Here is a 23,907-nt window from a genome sequence, read left to right on the forward strand (position 1 = left end):
CAACTTCACCAATGATTTGAACATTTCAAATGAAAGCAGATTTTTGGCCATCAGTTAGCTAAGTTTAAAAGCATTAATAAGACTCAGTGTGGTAGGGCATAATAAATTGGCCCAAACTTTCCAGAGGGCCGATGGCTTCACACCCCAAACCCTGAGCTCAGTGCATGTCTTTCCACCAGGCCATCCACTGGGATTGTTGGATGGCCATGTTGCTGACCGTGTAGTTGACCCTGTGTTCTGGCACTGGTGCAGCTCTGCTCTTGATCTGATGCTGCAAGGGACCCAGCTGCAGTCAGTGTCAGGCGCTGAAACAGCAGGTGTGGGCCGGCACATGAGTTACTGCAGGTGGTTGTTTGAAGAGTGGCCCACAGCAGGACCAAAGGATGAGTAATATAATGCCACTTTCATTTTAAATATGTGTATCTATATTTACTTAACATATTTTATAATATATTTAATATGTAAAATGTTAATGCAATTTATACTGCAAATATATTTATATTTTGTGTATCTTATATAAATAAAATTTGTGTACTTTAAATATATGCAGTATGCAGGTGCCAGGAGACAGACACAAATAAGATTTAAATATTGTACTCTGTATCTTTACGGGGAAAAAACCACTCAAGGAGAATGTATCCTAGAACACTAATTCTAGATTTCACTTTCTGACTTTTTTGTATATTTTTAAATTTTGGTTTTTTAAAAATAGATTTCTTGAAATATAATTCACATACCATACAGTCCACCCATTTAAAACATGCAATTTAGTGGCTTTTAGTACAGTCACAGAGTTTAACAGCCATCACCACAATCTTGAGCATTTTTATGTCCCCAGGAAGAAATCTATGCCCTTTGCCCATCACCATATCCTGCACGGGACCTGTCTAGCCCGGGCAGCTGTGCCTCTGCGAACTTGCCTGTCTTGGGCACATCATATAACCTCGTCATAGTACATGGCCCTGTGTCTGTCTCCTGGCATTTGCATACTGTATCCAGGGGCCTTCCGTGTCACAGTGGGAGTCAGAACCTCATTCTTTATTGAGGCTGAAACTGTTTTATTGCTGCATGGAGCACATTTTTTTTGCCTGTTTGTCAATTGGTGGTTATTTGGGTTGTTTCCACTTGTGGCTGTTGTGACCAGTGATAGAGTGAACACAAGCATTCGGTGCACTGTCTGCACCCCTTTTGAGCATGGGGTGGAATTGCTGGGTCACGTTTCAGCTGCCAGGCCTGACATTCTATGCAGCAGCCAGGATGCGTGCTATTATTGTTTAGGTACAGCCCCCCAAGTAAACCCCTCCTCAATGGATTTTTACTCTTACAAAACAATATCTTATTTTTAATTAACATGAAAGAAAGCATTTTTTCCTATGAATCCATCTTTGTTTTAAAGCAAACAAAATTCATATCATCAGGGAGTAAAACAAGGAAATTTTAAAAATTTTAAAAAATTGCACAGAAATGTAATTATGAATCAACTTACTGTGAAAAGTAATGTACTGAGATATATGTGCTAACTTTAGGGGGAAAGGTTAAGGGCAATTAATAGGGAGAATGCATAGAGCCCTCCAGGATGGTGTCTTGTCCCCATCCTGTCCTGTATGGTCCCTGCCTGGCCCCGGGAGCTGTCTGCTTCCCACCCCACCCCCCACCTCCCACCTCCCGCCTCCTGCCTCCCAGCTTCCACCTCCAGTCTCCCAGCAGCTCTGATGCAGAGGTATCTCCTATAGGGCAGAGAAGCCCCAGGCAGAGTGTGCCTTGTTCTGCTGGTGGGGACTGAAGCCATGGTGCTATTTACCAGAAATGCTCTAGGAGAGCCTGGCCATCTGTCATAATGGGGTGATTTAAGGAACGAGGCAGGTTTTACAGCCAGTGCAGACATCCAGGCTCTGGCCCAGCACCTCCAGGGCAGCTCTAATTTGCAGACCCACGGGAAGTACTGGAACAGCTAAAGCACTGCATGTGGGGACAGTGGCCCAAGGCCGAGGTGGGGCCCTGGCCAAGGGAGATTGTGGGGACTTGCTGTGACCTTCCATTTCTGTGGCATTTCCTAGAAATATTTGCCGTTGGGAAAATGAAAAAAATGCAAGTGTTTGCAAGTGAGTAGTTTCTCTGCAAGGTCTTGGGAAGCCTTCTGGGCTCCATGTGACAGTACTCAAGGGCACTGTCCCGCTGAGGCAGTGGACGTGGCCGAAGTGGTCTTGAGGGTGGCCCTGCTCTCCAAGTCCTGGACACTGTCTCAGCACCTCAGTAAAACGGCACCAGCCCCCACCCGTTGTTGCTGATCCAGCCCAGAAGGTGGGGACAGCCCTGCGCTGTGTGTGGCCTTGGTTGGCCTTGGTGTGAGAATTACGTCACACTCAAGCTGCCCTCTTGATTGCTGTCCTAGCTTGCTGTTGACAGAGACAGAGCTGGGTCAGGTCTGTCCTTCTAGATCAGGCTCCCCATGACCTGCTTAGCCCCTGGCCATCTCAGGGCTGCATCTCTACTTTGGGTTTAGGGAAAGTCTACACCATTTGTGGCTCAGGTGACCTGATGCTCCTCAATGGGCTTCCACTGCCCTGAACTCTGTTCTTGCTGTCTCCCTCCACCCAACCACTTGGCCTCCCCCTCCTGAGCCTTGCTATGCACAAGCCTGTGTTCCTAGGGCTCTTGCCCTTGCCATCCCCTGCCTGGACCTCCTTGCCCAGCTCTCTAGGAGGCCTGCACTCTCCCCTAGTGCTGTATCCTTTGTTTCATTTGCTGCTATACCCAGAGTCTGGCAGGGGCATGGGAAGCTTGAGTGTCTACTGAGGATAGAAGAAGCCTTTGATCTGGTTGCAGTTTCTGGGTCTAGTGTTCTCACCTTGCAGGAGCTGTGGAAGGTGTTGGGGGCAGGCAGGGTGTGCCCTGGTGGGTATCTCCTGCTTTGCTCGCAGCAGAGTAGAGGCAGTCCCTGACCCAGTCCTTGGTGGGTGGGCCTGTCCTGTGGGAAGCACCTGGCAGTCTGAGGCTTCAGCCTGCAGGCCAGCTGAGTATCTCTGCAACCCCAGGGCTGTGCCCTATGAGGGTGGTGTTTTCGTGAGGCTGAGAGAGGAGACTCATGCTTCACAAGGCCTCACTGAGACGCTGGCCTCTGCTCTGAAGCTTCCACCTTGGGTGTGGGGCCTTCCCCTGGGACAAGGGCTGTGTGGACATTTGTGCTCTCCTGGTTCAGGCTTCGGGGACTTTTGTCATTAATTTTTACTTTTCTGTGCTTCCAGAGCCTTTCCAGTGGGGGCCTGAAGTCCCGCTGGTCCATGTGGATTTTACTAGGGGCTCAGACTGGGGACAACCTACTGCACAATCTTCAGGGTTCCACTGTTAGGCCAGTGTGGTTAAGACTCGGTTTTAAGGGGCTTAGAGAGGCTGTTAACTCCCACTTCCTGCTCCATCTCAGCGAAGGATTTTATGTTCTTACTGGGGTGTTTCAGAGAACTTTTGGGCTCAGGAAAAATGGTCCAGTGCCTTGAGAGGACAGGACCCAGTTTCTACAGTTGCTGGTTTGCAACCCTGCCCACTGCACCGGCCTGGAACTGGAAACTGCAGGTCAGCGTCATCCAGTGCCCTTAGGCCAGTCCTCTGAGTGGGGCGGGAGGTGGGAAGGAGTGCTTGTTGGGCTGGTAAGGATGTCTGGGTGCTGGTCTGATGGTATCTAGACTTGGGTCCGGACTCTTGAATGGACATAATCCCCAGGCCCTGGAACCAGCAAAGCCCAACAGAGCTTTCTGCAGAACTGGAAATGGTCTCTATTCAGTGTTCTGTCCCGTGTGGTGTCCATAGGTCACAAACGGCTATTGAGCAACTAAGGAACTGGATTCTACACATAAATTAATTTTAATTACTTTAGACTCAAACAGCCACGTTGGCTAGTGGCCACTGTGGAGGGCACAGTGTAGGTGGGGCAGGAGGGAGCCAAGGAAAGCCATCCCAAGGTGAGGTGTGCACGGCACCAACAGTGAGCCTCACATCCTGGCGTGGCTGAAGTGTTGACATCATAACGGCAACAAGAATGATGTTCAGCTGAGGCTGCATGGTTCCTGTGATGCCCTGGAGGAGGCAGGGTGACCCAGCTGTGCACCTGCTGACATGCATTTCCTAAAAATTCTCAATGACTCAGGTTAAATAATGATTTTATTGGTTTAAATTCAAGTTTAACATTAAAATATAAAAAAACTATATGGAATAAGGAGAAAAAGCATTAATAAAACAGGTAAATGGATTTGTGTACTTCTACCTAATGGGCACGATATAGGGGTATGTGGCACACCTCCTGGGGGCAGGACACAATTGTAACAGGGAACTTACTTAACAAATGTAAACATTGTAACCTAATCATTTGTACCCTCATATTAATCTGAAAAAAAAAATTAACTTTCCCACTGATAAATGCACACACACAAACAAAAAACCCACCAGGAAATTGGAACCACTAGAAAAAAGGATGTCTAAGATGAGCAGCCAAACGCTCACCTACTGCCTGTGTTTGGGCCACAACTGTGGCTCCAAGATTCTCAGCTGTTAATGCAGAAAATGGAAATGTGATTAATTATGAAGTGTCCATTCAGAGGAGGAGAGGCATGCCTGGTGGTCCCAAGGACCCAACTCAAGTTGCCAACGAGTTCTGGACAGAATCCCACTGGGAGCCAGAGGTGGGGTGCTGGTCCCTCCCTCCAGTGCAGGGATAAGGTTTCTGAAGCTGTTTTTGAGGAATTCTATGGTGGAGGCTGGGAGGCAGCATCTTGTGTCTCACGGATGGGCTCGTGGACAGTCCTAGAGCACCTCAAGCCCCTGGGGCTGCATGGCCAGAGGGCTCCATGCTGGGCACTTCTCTCCAGGATGCTGCTCATTGCTGGGGCCAGGGAGGCTTCAGGTGGAGGCTGCTGGACTCATGGAAGATCCAGTGAGCTTTCAGGTGGTGCTCACACCCTTCTAGGGAAGCCAAGACATCTAAAATGCATAGTGAACTAGAAACCCATTCAACACAAAGAGATAAAAATAGCAGGAAGAGGACACTACGAGAAAACATGAGAACTCCATGAAACCCCCACAGAAGACTAGACTTAGTCCTTTCTCAATTTAAAGGTAATTTATGGCAATAGAGCATCCCTTAAACCAATGATCTGAGTCACAGTACTAATTTGGTTGACAGACGTTTGTGTTTTAGGGTGGCCTGCTTGTCCTGGCCCTGAGTAGGGCTGTGGGCACCTGCTGGTGAGCCCAGGCATGGTGAAGAGCTCGGCAGGAAGGACAGCATCTGACTATGGCTGGCCCCTCTCTGGCCCCAAGCAGTCCCTTGCTATCCAGACACTGTGCCAAGCTTTCCTAAGTCCCCATCAGGAAGCTTGGCAGGGACAGTGGGACTCTGATCCCAGGAATGTTTCCTGGTGGGGCAGGCTTGTATCCCCTGAAACACTCATCTGGAGAGACCGAAAGGGGCCAACTGGCCCAAAGGGACCCTGGTAGTTGAAGCAGGGTCACTGGGGCTGACCCCCTGAGAGCCAAGGGCAGTGCTGCCCAGTTAGCAGCTGCCTCTGTCCAGGAGGAGGCCTGAGGCAGAGCTGAGCAGACTCTTGCCACCTGTGTATGGCCTGGGCCACCACTTAGCCCTTTGGTGCCTCGGTGTCCATCCCTGTTCTTTGGGGGTGGTGGTGGTGACAATGTGTTGTAAGGACTGAGTGCCCTGTGTGCAGTGTGTGTGCTATCTATGCTTGCTGCTGTCACCCTACTGCAGCTCACGTGTTATACACACAATGCACACATCGCACATGTTGCACACATAGTGCACACATTGCACACGTTGCACATGTTATACATGCTGTACGCACATCACACATGTACACACACAAGTACATGCAGCACACATAGCTCACCTGCTGTACATGCAGAGCACACATTGCCCACACATTGTATACACAGTGCACAAACATGCAGTTGAACCTGCTCTTATTTCCCCCACTGACATCCTCTGGGTGAGGCTGGCATGGACTGTGGGGTCCTAAGCGTGTGTAGTGGGGACCCAAGGAGGGAGGCAGCATGATGCTGTCTCACTGGGCAGGTGACCAAGTGACACCTCCAGGCCTTGGGTAGCTCCAAAACCATTGCACCTTCATAGCAAATCTGCATCTGGAAGGGTACTGCACACCTGCTTGGACCACTCTGCTCGTGCATGTCTTGGGTCTCTGGTAACTGGTTCCAAAGTTTGTCCCCGTGAACATGTGGTTTCCCTTTCCCACAGCTGAACCTCCAAGTTGCGCAGTTATGGGCAGGTTCCTCAGATGTGGGAGTGTACCTCGGGAGGCCAGGCCTGTGGCAGGGGCTTTGGGCCCTTGCTTCTCTGAGCTCCCTCAGAAGCCAACGCAGAAAGACCAAGCTGTGGAGACCTGAGGCTGGTTTTGGACACATTCATGTGCCACAGCTGTGTCATCACTTCAGTACTAATACCCCTGAGAGTTGACGTGGCAGTAGAGGCCATTTCATGTTTTTTAATATAGCTCAAATGTCCTATGAATTATTATTAAGTATTAATGTGAGCCCCTCTTTAATTAATGTGTAGCAGCTTTTGGTGGTTCTTAGAGGTCAGTACCTCAGCACTGGGGTCTTATTGTGGGTGCTGATGCTTGCTCATGTTCCCTTTTTTGGGTTTGGGTTTAAAGGTTGGGGGTAGTTTTTCCTAGGCGCCAGGAATGAGGTCTTCCCCATCCAGACTGACGCTAGTGAGCTCTGCCTGGGACTGTACGTGAATCTGAACGTGGGAGTCCTATTCTGTGAGCCGTTCATCTCACAGCACCTGTGGTTTTATACGGGCAGGGTCCTGTGAGGGTGAGAGGCATGTGCACATTGGGCTTTGTCTTTGTATGTGTGTGGGCATGGGCACACACACAGGCTTTCCCACACACACGTACATACACATTTCCACTCTCTGAGTCTCTGAGAGACCAGGGCAGTTTCTCCTGGGAGGTCTGTTAACATCAGATGCTGGTGGTGTGCAGGGGGACATGCAGATGCAGGTGGGTCCAGGAAAGGCTCATCTGAGTAAAGAGAGAGTATGTGTAAGAGAAATGTGATTTTCTAATAAGTGTTTGTTTTTTTTCTAGAGACTGAGGTCTCACCAGGCTGGAGTGCAGTGGCTGACTATTTATAGGTGGGACAGCAGCTTTCTGCAGCCTCCAGCTCTTGAGTAGCTAGGACTGCAGGTACATGCCATTGTGCCTAGCTAAAGGTGTTAAACTAGGACACTTACTTGGAAGTCTGTAGATATTCTGCCTTCATTGAAAGATAAAATGGTGTTCCTTTTTGCATTTAAATGAAGACTTCTCAATATCCAAAGTGCTCAAAACTCTTTAAGCATTTTAGGTCTCCCTTTGAAGATTTTGTTGTCATTACAAAGAAATGGTTTTCTAAACTTTACCACCTATTTGAGCAAATTATAAAAATTATGAAACCAGTGAGATCCAAATGACAGTTGGCTACCATGGAGCTGGTCTGAGGAGGCATAGGTGAGTGTGGTGTGGGCTCCCTGCTCTGTCCCTTCCACAGCCCAAGTGGCAGCAGGGGTTGCCCCAGACTGAGGTCTTGTATCATCTGCATCTCCTGGTTTAATTTGCATTTCCCAGTGGCATTTTCCATATACTTGTTGGCCATTTGTCTTCTTGGTGATATATCTATTAAAATCTTTTGCCCATTTTAAAATTGAATTGTCATCTTATTATTGAGTTGCTAGAGTTCTTCCTACATATATTCTGGATACAAATCCTTTATCAAGATAACTGATTTTCAATTTTTTTCCGCAGTCTGTGTTTTCATTTTTTAATGATTCCTTTTAAAGCATAAAGGTTTTAAATGTTTTTAATTTTGATGGTCATTGCTTCTTGGCCTTTTGGCTAAGATCAAGTGTAGTATCTGTTCTTATCAGTTTACTTTTGATGGTCTGATTTACTAATTTTTTTCTTTTAGCAGTTGTGCTTTTGGTTGATTTGATTTCATGTATAAGAAATCTTTACCCAACTCCAGGTTACAGATTTGTTCCTATGTTTTCTTCTAGGGGGCTTATAGGTTCAGCCTTACATTTAGGTGTGTGCCCCATTCGAGTTAAGCCTTATATGTGGTTGAAGTCAGGGTTCACAGCCATCGCTTGGCTGGAGACACTTCTTGTCCCAGCTCCATTTACCTTCCTGTTGCCGTCTAACCAAATGTGATTGCTGCTTCAGTTTCCCCATGAATAAATTACTTGTTTCCTGTTTTGGACCTTAGCTATAAATGTGCATGAAAATAGAATTACACCAAATTTCACATTAGTTGTATGTGTGTATAAATTGTAGTCATCATTCAATTTCCTAAATAGCTAACCAAACCCGGTGTGGTGTCATTTTTGGCATGAACCAGCACTCCCTATCCCGGCCTGTGTTGCCAAGAACAATACTAAAGTTTGTTTGATGACAAAGCCCACGGTTATTTTGCCTCTTGATTAGGGTTTGCAGTTTTATTTTAAGTCTCTGTGTTGCTGTTGCTTTTGTGGGTGACTCACACATGGGTAGAATGAGCTGTGGGCTACACACACAGGGTAAGCCGTGGCGGGGTCCTCAATCTGTGGGAAGCAAGGATGGCAGCTCAGTGAGGATTTTGCACCAGATTTCTGGGGGAAAACAGCAATGTGTGAAACTGGAAAACCAAGATTTACTTACAGTGCACAAAGTAAGTCATTACCTACCCCAAACTAGTCACCTTCAAAACATTGTGATTGTCCTGGAGTGTTTGTGCTAAACTTGAACACATACTATACAATGGAAACTGTTTTGTTAATGGCCACATTGACGTTGAGGTCTCTGGTTTTCTTAAAGCTGCCAACCACATCAACTATAGAAACTCATTTGTTCACCCCAAGGCCTGTGAGTGGCATGTTTATGAAGGTGTTTCATGGTCTGCTTGCTGGAAAGTCCATTTTTACCCTAATTGAGGAGCTGCAATTTCATGTCTCACACATGAACCGTCATGCAGTGTTTTTATGGCGTGTGTAAAAACAAGATCACATGTGTACCAGTGGCCTGCACTCTAACATGCTTTTATCTGTTCAGCCCCTTCTATGGAGAAGACTTCTACTGTGAGATTCCTCGGAGCTTCCGTCACCTATCATTCTACATTTTCGATAGAGATGTCTTCCGGAGGGATTCCATCATAGGTAGGTACTTGAATGGGGATTTTCTTCCCTTTCTGCCACTTCTGCAGTATCTTATCCTGCCACAGGTGGAGTCTCCCCCCAACCTCCTGCCATGGGCTAGGTCAGAGGGAAATATTCGCATTTCAGTCTGAAGCCCCATGGAGGCATTGTGTAGATGCCACAGCCCTCAGGAGTTGGTTGTGCCTGCACCTGGCATGGCAGCCAGAATGGGCTTGGTCCGTGTCTCCTGCCCCAGTGGCCACCGAGTCCATCAGTGCTGATGAGCTTCACAGCAAATGCTCACATAAGCAGAACGTGCTTCCCAGGCTCACTAGGCCTGTCTCCTGGGGGGACCTTTGTGGTACATTCAGCCCCTCTCTCCTCGTGACCAAGCTGCTCTCCCTAGATTCCTGTCTCTAGGAATCATGATGTGGACAAGGGAAGGGCTAGGGGATTGGGGACCAGGCAGGCCTACACCAGAGTCCTGCTGAGCTGCTGCTGTCTGAGCCTTAGTTTTCCTCCTGTGTTAAGAGGGTGGAAATACCTCCCCTTTCTCAGAAAGATGATGTGTGAGGGGTAGAGGCAGGGGTCTTTGCGGGGCAGGTTCACTTGGCGCTCAGGTTGTGGCTGTGTCATCTAAGCCACCTGTGGTGCCATCTCGAGGAGCCGACTTCAGATGCCGCTGGGGGCTGCTGTTTTTAGACACAGCAGAGGACCCCACTTTGAGTGGATCTCATGGACCAGGCACGAGGCTGGCCTATTGGCCACATCCCTGCTGTGACTTGCTCAAGAACAAGGGGAGAGCAGGGCTGTGCAGGGCCAGAGTCCCCTGCCCAGGAGAATGATACAGACCCAGGGACCAGAGGAGTCACCTGGGGGATGGAGGCTTCTGCTACCTGGGCCATCATAGCTGTGCCAGACTCTGCAATAGCAGAAGCTCCTTAACCCCTGTGGCTGCTGGAATCCCCTCACGACGACGTTCTCTTGAGGATCAGGAAGAAGAGGAGGGACATTGTTCCCCATGAGAGGACACACCCATGGCTGGGCCAGAAGCAGCCAGATGCCTCAGCAAAGGTTTCCGGTGGGGTGCAGGAGGCTGACGAGAGAGAGGTGTTGGTTGCAGGAGCACCTGTCTCACATTCACCTCACATGCACCTCACACTCACTCCTGATGCCTGCCTCACATCTGGCTCACATGCACATCATGCTTAAACACATTGCTGATACCTGCTTTGCAATTGGCTCACACTCACTTCTCACACTTGCCTTACTTTTTATACCCACCTCACAGTGCTTACCTTGCTCTTCACACCTGCTCTTCATATCTGCCTCATACTTACTCCTCACACATGCCTAACAGTCACTTCATGCTCACTTTTCACCCTTGCCTAACTTTTCACTCTAACCTCACACTCGCCTCACACTTACTCCTCACAAGTCACACCTGAGCTCATTGTGCCTTGCTGCTCACCTGCCATGTTTCTGGCCATTCAGCTCTAGCCCTTCCACACAACACAGATGCACAGCCAGGAAGGGCCTGAGGGGCACGGGCAGTGACACTCTCTCTGAGTCCCTACTGGGCTGCTTGCCTTCCCTTTAATGCATGACTTTCAGTGTCAACCCTAACCTCTGTTGTTTACCTTTCTATTTGAAATGTGTCTCCATCAAAGGTGTGGTGAGACTTGACAGTAGTCTCCTCCTTAGTGGCCTAAGAGCCAGGGATATGGTCAGGGCCTGAGTCCAGTAGACAGTGGGTATGGATGGCATTGTCACACAGGGCCAGCACTTCCCTGCACTCAGTGGTGCAGGGCCATGAGCATCCATTGCTCAGAACCTCAGTCTCCACAGGTGGGAACCCTCTAGTGTGCAGTGCTCTCTGAGGTGTGTGGTGCTCTCTCTGAAGTGTACAGTGCTCTCTGAGGTGAGTGTGATGCTCTCTGAGGTGTGCGATGCTCTCTGAGGTAAGTGTGATGCTCCCTGAGGTATGTGGTGCTCTCTGAGGTGTGTGATGCTCTCTGAGGTGTGTGATACTCTCTGAGGTGTGTGGTACTCTCTCCGAGGTGAGTGGTGCTATCTCCGAAGTTTGTGGTGCTCTCTGAGGTATGTGATGGACTTTCTGAGATGTGTGTAGTGCTCTCTGACATGTGTGGGATGCTCTCTGAGATGTGTGGTGCTTGCTGAGGTGTGGGGTGGTCTGTCCGAGGTGTGTGTGGTGCTCTCTGAGGTGTGTGTGATGCTCTCTGAAGTGTGTGATGCTCCCTGAGGTTTTGAGGGCTGATTTCTGAGTTGTACATGTGCTCTTTGTGGTGTGACATGCTCCCTGAAGTTTTCAGGATTCTCTCTCAGAGTTGTTAGCATTTTATGGGGATTTCTGGGGAGAATGAAACACAACAGAGCTTATGGATCCCTGTCCCTGGAGACTTGAAGGGGGAGGACCTCAGCGAACCTTTCTCCTGCCGTCCCAGGTGGAAATTGTAGCTACTGTCAGCGTGGGTCAGGTGGCCACTATGTTGCCTGCTGTGCTTATGGACAGCCTCATGTGGCCCTTCTGAGTACCTCTGTGTGTAGATGAGCAGCTTGGTGGAGAAGCGACCCCACACACTAAGGTTTGCTGAATGTGTGATAGCAGTTCTAAAATAAAATTTAACAGAAACTTAAAAAAAAAAACTTACTTAAAAAAAAAAGTCTATTTAAGGAAGAGTAAAAGGCCAAAACTAAAGAAATGAGACCTCCCACTAACCTTGAGAAACACTCTATACACGACAGACATACCAAAGAATGTGAAATGTTTAAAAATAAAATCCTAGCATGTGTCTCTGCACTTATGAATTATGAGTTCATAATGCTTCATACTATGTGACACACAACAAAACTGTATTTTCCCTCAAAATAGTCTCCATTGGTGTATTTTGAACTCAATATGATTTGATAGAATTACTAAAAATGAAGACAGCTGAAATGTACTTTGAATCAGCTTATTCTAAAGGATAGCTGAAGTGTCTGAGCAGACCTTTGTTTGTGAAACTTGGGATTTAGGTTGTATTTTTAAACTTGAAGTTGTAATTTTAAGGAGGTTCCTTGTGCTCACATTTCAAGGCAGCCTATGGAGCCTGAGTCAGCCATGCTGGTTACCCATAGCATCCTGCTCATTGAGGGTGGGTCCTGGGATTTGTGAAAAGGACATAGCCCCTGATTTCAGAGCACTGCTTCAAAGTTTTAAGCTGTAAAATATGCTGAAAACATAGTTCTGAGAAGTGTTTTGCTCTCTTAGCTGAATTATTTGTTGGAAATCATTCAGGATAAGAAGGCTAATCTGTTTCCTAAAATATGATTTACTGGTATTAGGAACTCAGGACACCTTGCCCTGTCCATGGCCAATTCTAAATCAAGGACTTTTTTTTTTTTTTTTAATGTTTTCCACATTGAGAGCTTCTGGTGTTTCTTAACCAAATAAGTGTACAACTGGCCCAGGAAGACCCTATTCATGTTCACTGTGTTACTAAAAATAGAAATCAAAAAGCCAAAGGTGGAAACAATGGTAGTTATTCAAGCCTGAGGTTATAGTGTTGGTAGCATTACTCTTTCCTGGGGGGGCTGTATGCAAAGGCAATTTGGACATTTAGCCATTTGGGAAGTGCAACTATGTCTGGCTGACTGCATTTCAACCAATGTTCACCTCCCTGGCACCTGCTCCCTTGTGGGGCGTTTGACCCAGACTTCTCCAGAGCAGCCTCTGTGCAGCCCAGCTATTGTTACACGGCACATAAAACATGCAATAGTAATGGATGCTGCTCAACAAGACACCTCCATGTGTTGACAGGAACATAGGTGTAAGACGTTGATATACCAAAGTTATGAAACCTTACTGAGTTGTTTATACAGTGCTGCCAACATAAGTGCACAGTGGCAAGTTTGAGAACTTAATTGTCAAACCTCATAGGGAGGCAGCTCTGATGACCATTTCAGAAAAAGAGTTGTAAAATTGCTTTGAAGGGTGGACTAGGTGCTGGCATGGGTGCATAGCTTCCCAAGGGGAGTACTTGATATTCAGCAATGAGGTATGTAGAATTTTTTCTAGTCTGAGTTTGTGATCTTAATTTTCAGATCTCGTATATCTATTCCATTTTTAAAAGTTGAGCCATTTATAGATCATCTCCTATTTGAAGAAATCCTTTCACTGTAGAGTCTGATTTATACAAAAAAATGAAATTTCCAAGTTTGAGGCCCCACCACCTGATTTAAGAAGGAAATCTATACTCCCTGGGGTAGTGTTCAGGACCTTTGATAATCTCACTCATAGCCTTCTGGACTTGACCTCTCAACTTCCATGATGGCCTTTCTCTGTCTCATAAATATGCCAGCATGTACATTGACACACGTGCAGAGCCATTCACACATGTTTACTATGTGGGCACAGCCTCCACCTGACTGTCTGCCTGTGCATCCTCTTGTAACATGAGAAGCCTTTAAAATAAATTTAGCATCTCAGTTTTTGAAGTCTGACCAGACCTCCAGCAATGAGTTCAATGCAGTCATTCAATGCTCTGGGGAGTGTGTTAAAATGCAGGTACCCAGGACTTCATTCAAGCCTGTGGCCAGAGGCTCTCCAAGGGTTGAGACTAGAATCCTATAGTTTCATTAGGTTCCTCTGGTGATTCTTATAGTTAGAAGGAAAACAACATGTACCAAATGCTTACATAAGCTTCCAGGGTCCCACCCCAGGGATAGGGTCCATTAGGATTTATGGATCTGGTGGCAACCAACTCATGAAATATAAAATTAGAAACTACTAGAGAAAAGGAAACAAGACACAAAGAATAGAATTTTCAAAGGTGGGAGCACAGGGGACCACTGCCTGTTTGTGGGGTTCTGACAGTGGCTCCAAGTATCAGTTCCACTCAGCTTTTATTGAAGGCTCTTTGCTCATTAGCCCAGAGGGTAAGCTGAAGAAGGGAACAAAGATGCCAGCAGTTTCTCTGAGCAAGCATATCAGTGCCTATTGTTTCTATAATCATTAACTTTAAGGGTCTGAGCAGCCTTGAGAAATCCTGAACCTGAGCCTTGTGTGGAGGCAGCCTCCTGTCTGTAGTCACGCACACAGATTCCTATGAAGGTGTTAATCTCCATTAGTTCACTGCAGGGTAAAATGCCACTGGCATCAGTCCCCTCTGAAGAATTGGTGGAAAAGAACAATTTTCCTCTCATCACCACCACAGAGGATCTTCCTCTGTGATAAGGGAGATAAGCCCTCCTACCCATATTTCAGGGCTTGAGCTGTTCCCTTGATCTCTGTCCCAGCCAAATAAAAATATCCACAATGGGTATTTACTTTGACTGTTAAGTAGGCAACATGAGGCCTAGTTAATGTTTCTTGCTAGGCTTTGCACACAGCTTCCTCTGTGGCCATTATTCCTTCAGAGTACTTATAGACCCAGCAGAGGTGTTAATAAGCTGTATCCCCAATAGGCCAGGCACTAGGAAAAGCAGGAAATTTGCTCAGGTAAGAAATTTAGCAGCGGCTGGTTTAAAGGTAAACTAGCTAACTTTCCTTTGCCACCACTTTCCTCTGCTTCACTCAGCTTTTTTATTTTCCCCTTTTTCTGGGGGTGTTTTCTCTTGCTAAAAATGGCATCTTTGGTCACCATTCTGCCTGCATTAGCCAGGCTTCAGGCAGATGTTCATGGGCTAAAAGCATGTCATGTAGTCTTCCCATTAATCCTCAGAGAGTGGAAGACACTTGACTGAAGATGCATAGCTGCCAGGTGGTGAGCTGAGGAGACAAACATCTGGTGCATTAGGAGAGAAATGAGTATAGTATTAGAGCAGTGTGAAAAGAGAGGTGTGTCTAGAGCTGTGAGTGTGGGAATTCAGGTGCATGCACACATGTGAGAAGAGCACAGTGGGAAGTACTGTTTGTCTACAGGAGTGGGCACAGTGGTGTGAGAAAAAGGTATGTCTGTAGGTAAGAACAGCAGACTCCACCAGATGCAGTCACCATCCATCTTCACCAGCCACTGCTGAACATCCACCATCACCATTGACCATCCACCATCACCATCGCAATCATTCTCTGCCATTCACCATCACTGTCACCATTATTAGTCATCATCAAGTCATCATTCACCATTACTATCACCAACACCATCATCATCACCATCATCATCATCATCACCATCATCATCACCATCATCATCACCATCACTATCACCATCACCATCATAATCATCATTCACTATCATCATCACCACCTCCATCATCATCATCACCATCACTGTCATTATCACCATCACTGTCATTATTCATCATTACTGTCACCATCTCCTTCACTGTCAGCATCACCATCATCATTTACCATCACCATCATTATCCACTATTTGCCATCTACCTTCCCCAACACTGTCATCATTCACTGTCACCACCATCTTCCATCTACTATCCAATATCACCATTCTGGGGAATAGGAGCCAGACATCTTTGGGAACCATTGTTCAGTCTAGCCTAATGATCAGTCTTAGAAACTTCTGTGATTTAAATGGTAATAACCAGAGTATGTTCAGGAAATACACAGGCATGGAGCACATAGGGACTCACATTTGATAATTCACTTTAAATGGAATTATATTAGTAATTTCTGCAGCAAAATCCCTAGTACAGAAATAAAATTGCAGGGGAACATTTTGTGTTGTGTTGCTGTGTGGAGGTGGGTTAACTGGCCCACTTTCAGGGTCTCTCCAGAGCTGGACCTCTGCATCTCCATTGATAGGATGGCTTTGAATGCCAAATATGACCGTAGCCCCCACCTCAGAGCCTGCACAGGCTCCTCCCTGCCCTCATGATGACCCCCACATGCTTGCTTAGCTTTGGAGTTCTTTGTGACAGGCTCTGGGGAAGGGTGCCCACCTCCTCTCCTCTGCCCTGAGCATGAACTCCAGAGCTAATGGCTGCCAGTTCTCTCTCTCACCTTGGGGTCAGGCACCTCCTCCATTCTCTGTGGCTCTGCATCATCCTCCATGGCTCTGGTCTGCTGGAGGAGGCAGCCTCCAATCTCTGCTGGCCTGGATAGGCTATGTGTGCACATCCCCCGTGTGCTTCCCCTTTGGTAGTTTTTATTTTGCTTATTATTGTTGTGTCCATGGGATGGAGTGTCCCACAGTCTGAAGCTCCTTGGGGGCAGGGCCTGTGTCTATCTCACTCCTTGCTGTGTTCTCACCTCTTACCAGAGACATTCAGAGATTCATTCAAGGAAGAAAGAGAGGACGCCCTAGAAAGGAAGGAGTGGGGGTGCAGAATCTCAGCTGTGTGGCTTAGGTGTTAATATTTTACCTGCATTAGACATGCCAAATTTGACAGATGGGATAAGTATGAAGATACGATATCAAGTCTTAGTAGTTGGCTGGGATTATAAACTAGAATGAAGAGGCATTTGATTAATTCTTGGAGGCACAGGAGAATTTTTTGAGTGGTACCCCTGAGAAAAAAGAAATTAATAGAAAATTTTGTACATTTTAATCAGAGAAGTGAAATCAAATTGGTTCTGAGGTTATTTTCTCTCAGAATAATCAAAAGAGGTGCTTAATAGTCATTCTGTTTAAGGTATCTGCTATTTTTAAAGATAATCAGCAAAATCATGATTTAGCAATTCTTGGTACATTTATAATTATGGTGTTAGCGTACAATTGGACTTAAATGTTGTTACCATCAGTTTTAAAGCCATAAAAATAAGTGGCTGTCTGGATCTCCTATAGTAATTTGAAGTTATGACTAGTAATTATGTTGTTACCAGGAATGAAAAAACAAGTTCTAAAATATACATTTCTGTCATGGAAGCAAGTAGCGTTGCACGCTGGCTCTGGGCTGTATTCCTGTTGTTTCCTGGCTTCTAACCTAATGGCCTCCCATACTTGAGAACGCCCCACCTATCTGCAGGTATTTTGTGATACAGCTAGATGTGCCCTCGATGGTAGGCTCTGTCCAGGAGTGAGGGTTGTGCCAGCAGGTGCCAGCGGGAGATGCAGCAGTGACGGGCGGTGCTGGGTATTGGGGAACAGGTGCAGTCCCCAGTGCCAACAGCAGGAGGAGCTTTCAGCCTAGTCGGGGGTAGTTACCGAAACCTGGAAAAACAACCCACGCTGACACCAGAGGGGTGTCTCGAGTGCTGAGGGCAGGGGAGACCCTGACCTTCCGCCTAGTCTACCACCAATCTCTTCAGTGGCTGGATCCTGCCAACCCCGAGGGTCTAGAACCACAGGTCAACCTCCCAGGACAGAGCAGGTGGAGAAGGCAAGGGAAGTGTCCAGCACAGGAGGGGTGTGGCCGCACTTGGTTCTCTGGCCTGTCTGTAGTTGGTGTTTCGAGCAGAGCAGTGCATCTGGTAGGGGCTGGTAATGAAGTGAAGGCTCCTAATTGCATGGCCTTGACACGTGGGACACGTGGCAGTTCCTGTATTCTCAAGGCAGAGGCTGCTAGACGAGCTCATGTGGCTTCCTCCCTTTGGCTGGATTGGCCCCAGCTCAGAGTGGTCAGGAGCTCAGATGGGCTGTGTCTGTGATGACTAAACTGTTCAGATGCTTGGCAAGTCGAGGTGGATTCAGTGGTTCCCATGTTGAGTTTGCTCCGGTCAGGGATCCTATGCCCCCCACTCCAGTTAGTAGGTCTGGAGAGGGGCTTGAGTGGTCTTGTCACCTCACCTCAGCCCCACCTTCCTCCAGGGCCCTGTTTCCGATGACCCACGTCTTCCCTGCTTTGTTCCTCTAGCCAGGTACAGTGAGACCTTTACTCCTTAGGGTATAAGCCAGAATGGAAATACAATTTACACGTGGTAAAGTCCACTTGTTTTAGGAGCAGAGCTTGCCATGTACAGCCACAGACACAGCAGCATAGTAAAGACATGTCTTCAGCATCCCAGCCATTCTTTTGGGCCCCACTGGAAGGAATTTCCTACTCCGACCCCATCCCTGGGCAGACCCTGACCTGGCACCTGTTTCTACAGTTCTGCCTTTTCCAGAAGGTCGTGCAAGTCAAGTTGCACCGCAGGATCCTCCACATGCTGCGCCTGGCAGGCACTGCCCCTTGTTGTTGGCTGGTCTTCCAGTACACTGATGCCCCACTGTTTGTCTCTTGGTAGTTATTTGGATTGTTTCCAATTTTTAGCAGTAATAAGTAAACAGCTATAAACATTTGTATATAGATCTTTGTATTGAGGAACATTTTAATTTCTTACTCCTAGATAAACACCCAGGAGTGAGATTGCTGGGTCATACCACAGGTGTGTGCTTACTTTCGTTGGAAACTACAAACAGCATTACCAAGTAACTGCACCATTTTGGGTTCTTTCAAGAAATGTGTCCTCATCAGCACTTAACATCATCATTTTTTGTTTTTTCATTAAATCTTGCCATTCTAATAGGTGTGTATTATCTCATACGGTTTCTGTGCATGTTCATGGTAAAGAGTGATATTGGGCACCTTTTCATGTACTTGATCATCATTATGCCTTTTCTTTTTTTTTGTGATCATCATTATGCCTTTTCTTTGGTAAATTGTTCAAATCTTTTGCCCTTTATTTGGGTTTGTTTTCTTTTCATGGAGTTTTAGATACAAGCCTGTCAGAGGCATGATTTGCAAATATTCTCTTCAGTTTGTGGCTTTCCATTTTCTTCTTTCTTTTTAATTTTGATGAAAGCTAGTTCATTAATTTTTCAGTTTTTCTGATTTGTACTTTTGGTGTCATATCTAAGATATTTTTGCCTATCCCAAAGTTCCGACAGTTTCCTTCCAGAAAGCTTACTGCGTTAGTTCCGTATTAGGATCTGTGATCTGTTTCAAGTTCATTATTACTTCATAGCAAGTCTTAAGTGACTTAGTGTGAGATTGCCAAGTTTGTTCTTATTTAAACTTGTTTTGCTAGCCTAAATCCTTTGAAATGCTGTGTATTTTTTTTTTCTTTCTTTTTTCTTGAGACAGACTCTTGCTCTATTGCCCAGGCTGGAGTACAATGTCATCATCACAAGTCACAGCAACCTCAAACTCCTGGGCTCAAGCGATCCTCCTCCCTCAGACTCCCAAGTAGCTGGGACTACAGGTGACCACCACCACTCCCATTTAGTTTTTCTGTTTTTGGCAGAGATGGGGTCTCATTCTTACTCAGGGTGGTCTTGAACTCCTAAGCTCAAGTGATCCTCTCGCCTTGGCCTTCCAGAGTGCTGGGATTACATGACAGCCATTGTGCTGTGAATATTTTTGAATCAGCTTCTCAATTTCCAAAACATTCTCAGAGGAACTTTGATTGGGATTGCATTGATCTATAGGTAACTTGGGGGTGAGTGAACACCCTAATGAAATTGAGTCTTCTGACCTGTGTACAGCATGTCTTCCCATGTGCTTAGGCCTTTAATCTCTTTTATCAGTTTTGTGATGTGTTTTCAGCATATACATTGTGCACATTAAAAAAAAATTATTCCTTTATCTTTTGTGTTTTTAAAGGAGCACAAACTGTAAAAGTGGAATTTGTTGAATAGTACTTTCTTTAATTTTAGTTTCCATTGTCATTGCTTGTATGTGCAAATACAGTTGATTTTGATATATTGACTGTGTTTTGTGGTCTTGCTGAACACACCAATCAGTCTCTTAGCTTTTTTTTTTTATTAAATCATTTGTACATAGATCATAAATACGTTTATGCCATTATGGGATTCAATGTGTTGATTATTTGTACACATTGGAGTGCTTACATCCTACCAATCAACATAGCCTTCACCTCATTTACCCAATTACAGCATTAAGGCATTTGTGTTCTAAGTGCCCATTGACCCATGAATGGATTAACAAATTGTAGTATATGTATACCATGGAATACTATGCAGCATTAAAAAAAATGGAGACTTTACCTCTTTTATGTTTATATGGATGGAGCTGGAAAATATTCTTCTTAGTAAAGTATCTCAGGAATGGAAAAAAAATATCCAATGTACTCAGTACTACTGTGAAAACAATTTATAATCACTCACACTTGCATATGAAAAATGAAACACAACTATAGCCTAGGATGAAGGAGGGAAGGGGAGGGAGAGGGGAAGAGAGGGGGGAGGGTCGATAGAAGGAAGGTTAGTAGGGGGACCACAGTCTCTTAGCTTTTCTTACAGCTTTTTTTTTCTTTTGGCAGATTTTTTATGACTAAAGGCTTTTGTTTCATTCTTTCCACTGTATGTACTCTTTGTTTCTTTTTCTTGACCCATTGCTCTGGCCAGGACCCAGATCAGGTACCTTTGCTGCATAGTTGCGCCTGGGTGGTTACTCTGTTTCCCTTCTTCTCTTTTCTAAACGTGTCCTAACAGGGAGGAGGGAGGCAGGTTGGGCCTTTGTGGTGAGGATGCTGGAGGTGCGAGAAGGCCTGGCCTGGGTGTTTGCTGATATCACTCAAATAGGTTGAAACAGCTTTTTAGATTATGACACAGCAAAGAAATTTAGGGTTACAATGTGGGTTTTAGATCAGGTTTTCTCACAGAACAGCATTTAGAAACATCTTGAATGTGGTAACCTCTGGAAGGAAGGAGTGGCAGCTGATAACAGAGGTGACCCCACCCGAGGAATGAGGTGGCGAAAGAGAGAGAGACTCATTCTTGTCTGTATCTTATATGCTTGGATGTTTAGAATTTTATTCTGTTAGTGTATTACCTACGTGTATTTAAAAATTAATTGAGGTACTTCAAAAATAAAGACCAACAGTGATGTTTAAGTTACTGGATTCACATTAATGCTAGGTATGTGGCACTACCTGGCCCAATTTCAGCTCCTAAAATTGTGAAGAAACAGTAACATTGCAGTTACTTAAATTTCAGATTTCCAAAGCACCCGCCTGTCCTGCAGAGCCCTGTGAATAACCATGGTGTCCGAAGGTTTCTTTATCCCTTTGTACTAGAATATGTTGCCTCTCAATTTTAAGATTTTTGGTTTCATGAGACTTTATTCCTACAAGACTCAAAAATCACATTCTCATTGGTGGAAGGAGGTGGCTTTGTGAGGGCTGAGCAGCAAGAGGGCCCTTTCCTCACTCTCTAGTGGCTGGAGAATGTCCAGGGAATGAGACCTAACAGGGTGGAGATCACACAGATGCCTCGAGTCCATGTGTGGCTGTCACTGCCAGGCTGGACGAGGGAGCTCCCCCGTGGAATGCAGCTTCTCTCTGAGTTCCAGGGCACTCGTCCTGCCACCTGTGCCACACCTGCTGTCCCACCTCTGGGCTACACCATGCCTGCTGTCCCACCTCTGGGCTATACCACGCCTGCTGTCTCACCTCTGGGCTATACCATGCCTGCTGTCCCACTTCCAGGCTGGGTGCTCACAGTGTGGCATCCAATGTGGCAGCTGCGCAGCTCTGCCCTGGACAGTTGTGTGGCTGGCACCGGGCAGACGTTGCCGTAGTCATTCACACCAACCATGGTGTGTGTGAGCTGCACCCACCTCCAGGTGAAATCGCCTGGCCTTGGCCTGGTGAGCCAGGGTCACTGCACTGTTCCTTGCTAGGAAAGGGGGGTTTCCTGTAGTCTTTCCATGGCTGCTCTACAGCATGGGAGGTGCATGATGTAGCTCCTTCCGTGAGAGTGCAAGATGACATAAATGGGCCAAAAAGATGACTGGCAGAGCAGGGCTGGGACATGGTGTAGAGGTCAGTGGTGGTGGGCACATTGTCCCAGCTGCACACGCCCCTCTGTCATTCGGGAAGCTGTTTCCTGTGGGTTTTCACCTGCCACATGTCCCAGTTTCCCCATAGTGGTATGTGGTGTCTTCAGGACAGGCTTGCAGGAGCCTTTGGGAGCACAGTCTGGGCCCTGGAGGTCCAATGCAGCAGCTGGGGGATTGTACTGGGGACCCCAGCCTGAGAACCAGAGGAGGAGGAGGAAACTGAGAGGGCAGGAGGGAACTGGAGGCTGCAGAGCCTGCAAGCTAGGGCCACACCCCTGCCGGGCCATGTGAACGCCTCTGTCCATGCTTGGCCTTAGTTTTCTTGTCTGAGAATGTGAAATAGATCTGACAAGTTTGTGAACTCATCCTAGGAAAAGTGCTACAAATCTCATTACTGAATATCACTAGGGTCACCTTTGAGGTACTCCCTATGCACTAATGCCGGCACCTCATTGACTCGTCAAAGCAATTTTGGAACTCTTTTTCTGGAATGGCCATCAGAGCTGTCATCGTTTATACCGTGATGTCCTGAATATCATCAAAATGTCTTCCTTTTAATATTTCCTTAATCTTCAGGTAAAGGAAAAAGTCACTGGGGGCCAGATCAGGTGAGTAGGGAGGGTGTTCTAATACAGTTATTTGTTTACTGGCTAAGATCTCCCTCACAGACAGTGCTGTGTGAGCTGGTGCATTGTGATACAAGAGCCATGAGTTATTAGCCAAGAATTTCAGTTAAGATTATCCTGTTTCTCTATTGATGTTTTACTAGGTCTGCTATGCTTCTCACAGTCAGCCAATAATTTTGATGCAAAATTTGATGAATGTTTGCAATGTTTCATCGGTTCTTCTGGTTACTGGCCACCCTTGCCTCTTCATCTGTGATGCTTTCTTTCCCGTCAGAAAAAAATGTAATCCATTTGTACACTGCTGTTTTCTTTAAGGCATTATCTTCATTAACTTGAACTAATGTACTCCTGGTTTTACTTTCACTCTTGCTAATTTTAACAAGAAATCTAATGTTCATTCATTGCTCTACTCCCAGCTCCAACATTCTCATGACAGCACACAAAAACATGCAACAACAATAATGAACACCGCTTAGGAAGATACCGCCACACGTCAACATGAATACAGCCAAGGGAAACTGATATCCCAGGGTTATGAAACCTTATAGTGTTTATATAGTGCTGCCAATGTAAGTACACAGTAGCAAGCTTGTGAACTTAATTGTCAGACCTCACAGAACCTGCCCCCAGGACCACTGCAGTATGAATGAGGTGGAGTGTGTGAGGGCCTCGAAGGAGAATGTTCTGGAAACTGGATAGAAGGGTTGTCAGGCTGAGGCAAGAGGCTGCTGGGTGCCAGGCCAGGCCTTGGTCTGGAGCCCAGGGAGGAACCGGAAACAAAATGGTCTTCCTCTGAGGAGAGAACTGAAGGGTGCTTGTCCTTGACGTTCGTGTTGTCCTGTGTCATTTCTGTTTTACACTTGCCATGTAGCATGTGGACATGTGTGCCCATGTGCATGCCGTGGTTACGCAGCTCCTCCCTGATGGAAGGGATAGGTAGCACCGTCCTCAGTGCCTGGAGGCCACTAGGCAGGTGCAGGTGCAGGTGACCCAAGTGCCCTCCATCTGGGGTGGAGCAGGGGTCTCCAGGCAGCTCACTGATGGCACTTGGAAAGATTCCTGTTCCAAGGCTAGACCCACCTCTGGGCTCAGTCCAGCTGCATTGGCACCGTCCATCCTCCTGTGAATAACTGGAACGCTCATGTGAGCTGTATGACTGCTGCCCTTAGTGCACCTGTGTGTCCCACATGCATGTGTGTGCTACATGTAGGCATACACGTGTTCTAAGTGACAGTTTTAGGAACATGCATGTTTCCATTAAATCCTTATAAAAACTCTATAAAGTGGATTCTGCTCCTGTTTGTATTTTGGAACCAGGATGTTTTGGCACAGAAATGCAAATTCACAGAGCAGCTCCCATCCAGGCCCAAGCTATCCCTCACACAGGGAGGGTGCTGTGCAAACGTGCTCTGTGGACAGGGC

At 46.5% G+C, this 23,907-nt stretch overlaps 1 protein-coding gene and 1 pseudogene across 3 annotated transcripts in view; both read left to right on the forward strand.

Annotated features, from left to right (window-relative positions):
- RASA3 (RAS p21 protein activator 3) overlaps window positions 1-23,907 on the forward strand; it is a 114,162-nt gene that overhangs the window by 39,929 nt on the left and 50,326 nt on the right. For all 3 annotated transcript variants that reach the window (XM_053564135.1, XM_053564133.1, XM_053564136.1), the window contains exon 3: window positions 9,096-9,199. In XM_053564135.1, coding sequence (XP_053420110.1) covers window positions 9,096-9,199 — 104 coding nt within the window. The remainder of the gene's footprint in view (window positions 1-9,095; window positions 9,200-23,907) is intronic.
- LOC128567152 (uncharacterized) lies at window positions 7,885-7,982 on the forward strand (annotated as a pseudogene).

The sequence above is a fragment of the Nycticebus coucang genome, chromosome 15 (assembly GCF_027406575.1).
Source record: "Nycticebus coucang isolate mNycCou1 chromosome 15, mNycCou1.pri, whole genome shotgun sequence".
Classification (NCBI taxonomy): domain Eukaryota; kingdom Metazoa; phylum Chordata; class Mammalia; order Primates; family Lorisidae; genus Nycticebus; species Nycticebus coucang.